We start from the raw sequence: 2,133 nt of genomic DNA, 5'->3' as shown, positions 1-2,133 counted from the left end.
ATATATATACACACACACACATAACATGAGAGAGACTGAGGCCTGAGGGCCTCTTGCTAAGTCCTTATACACTGCTTTATATAACTTTATATAAGATATTCAAATGGAAAAGTATGAACATACACATTCTTAAATACACATATTACATCAGTAATACATTATTCCAATATTCAAAGGCATACAGCACATCAGGCTAAATATAGGTTTGCATTTTATTTTGGTCTTTTCGACCAGACTGTGAGAGGAGAGAGAGAGGTGTGCAATAGTAGTTATAGTCTTTATTTCTAGAATAAGTCTTATTTAAGGATTAGCGAACTTCTAAAACAGTGATTACTATGCATAAGTGAATGACACTAATTACATATACTCATACATATGTATGTTTGCTCAGATCTGAATGTATTCTTGAGTTGAGAATCAGAAATCTTGTTTTTTTTTTTAAAGAAATTTGTTGAAAATACTGTTAGTCATCTCCATGAGCACTTTAAATTATTATGACTTCAGTAACATATTGTAATGTTTTTTTATTATTTTAATTTTTATGAAATTAAAATATTTTATTTTAATGAAATATGACAGAACATCGCTTCTAAACCAGGCTTTTGTTGTAGAATCTCCCACCTAGTCCCTTAGTTCTGCCTAGGTCCTCTCTGCAGTGGAAAAATAACTTCACTCGATTTTGCTTCATAAGATATCACACCCACGTGTAGTTTCACTGATTATAAGAGAGTGAAATATAGGAACTGAACCTTTAGTCACTGATTCTTCATTTTCTGGTACCTTTTTGTTATTCCTTGGAACAAGTTTGTCAGTTCTAGGTTGTCATCAGACATTCTTTGATTAATTGTGATATTGGATGTGAATTTCCTTTTGTTAACTAAAATTAGATTTAATAATTAGATTGCAGGACTGTGAAAAGGATTTTCTTTAAATATTTCATGCTGATTTCTTTCTTGGGAAATTGTACAATCTGAGAAACTATAGTCATTAGAAGATCAGTTTAGTCTTTGTTCGTTCTTTTAATTACCGTCCAGGTTCCGATGTATGTAATACCTTGTGTTTGACAGTATCTTTTTCCTTTTTAAAGGTCTGATTTTTTTCCTTTCTTCTGGGTACCTCATGTATTATGCATTAATATTATATTGTCATCAAATGTTGATGATTGTACCTTCTGCTTAGAAAAAAACTAGCTTGATGGACTTGCAGGTGACAGCCCCATGCAGACTGTCTTAGGTGATTTGCTTTTTCTTTATCGTGTAGAGTTGGAGTGGAAATTGTCTGAGTCTGGAGCCATCAAGACAGACCTGGAGGAAAACCCTAAGAAACCAGTTGAAGATGCGTTGCTGTCCTCGGTGCGGTGCGCCGTCCCCATGAGGAGGGGCAGTGATTCTGAGGACGACTAAGGCTGTGGCCGCAGGAATTTGCCCAACTTCCTTGATGTGACAGATTGTCTGGACTCTTTTAAAAAAGGAAAAAGTAGGAATAAGTCCTTTGGCTTTTAGCTTTTTATAATTATGTTTCAGATCTCTTAGATCTCAGAAATAATCAATCATTGCTGGGAATCCTATTAAATTTTTTGAAACTGTCTTTTTAAATTAATAATATTTCCTTAAAAAAAAGTAAAATAAAAACTGGTTATTAGTATGGCAAGTGTCTGTGTTTTTCTTCCTATATTTTGAGGAAGCTGTAAAACTACTCACTACTTATTTGCATATAACTATATAAAAAAGAATGTGTTTTTAAAAAATGTGAATAAATTATACAGTGGAAAAGTACAAACTAAGCTTTGCAGTTACATAATTTTTAATTTTTATTATGTTATAAAGGTAGCAACAGGATTAATGACTCGAATGATAGGAAAACTATTTTGATATTTAGCCTATTTAGAAGAAATAGGCAATTTTTATAAAACAAACATTTTCTTACTAAAGCAATAACTGAAAAATCTCTGTTTACTGCTCTTTTGGGTTAAATGTTAAAATAATTTTTGTCTCAGAGTTGAGATGTCAGCTAATCTAAGTTACTATAAAAAGCTACCTTATTTTTTTGGGAAATAAGCAAATATAAGCACATACATAGGTAACTGGACTCTTAATAACAGACACAGTGATATTTTTCTGAGGAGATAACTCT

At 32.1% G+C, this 2,133-nt stretch overlaps 1 protein-coding gene across 1 annotated transcript in view; it reads left to right on the top strand.

Moving 5' to 3' along the window:
* PDCL3 (phosducin like 3) overlaps positions 1-1,655 on the top strand; it is an 8,847-nt gene extending 7,192 nt beyond the window's left edge. Inside the window, exon 6 of the mRNA XM_006916175.3 lies at positions 1,261-1,655. Within this exon, the coding sequence (XP_006916237.1) occupies positions 1,261-1,403 (143 nt within the window). The 3' untranslated portion in view covers positions 1,404-1,655. The remainder of the gene's footprint in view (positions 1-1,260) is intronic.
* The last annotated feature ends 478 nt before the right edge of the window (positions 1,656-2,133 follow it).

Source organism: Pteropus alecto, unplaced genomic scaffold (assembly GCF_000325575.1).
Source record: "Pteropus alecto unplaced genomic scaffold, ASM32557v1 scaffold186, whole genome shotgun sequence".
Taxonomy (NCBI): Eukaryota; Metazoa; Chordata; class Mammalia; order Chiroptera; family Pteropodidae; genus Pteropus; species Pteropus alecto.
The sequence above is the reverse complement of the archived record's forward strand: the minus strand, read 5'-3'. Positions and strand labels throughout refer to the sequence as shown.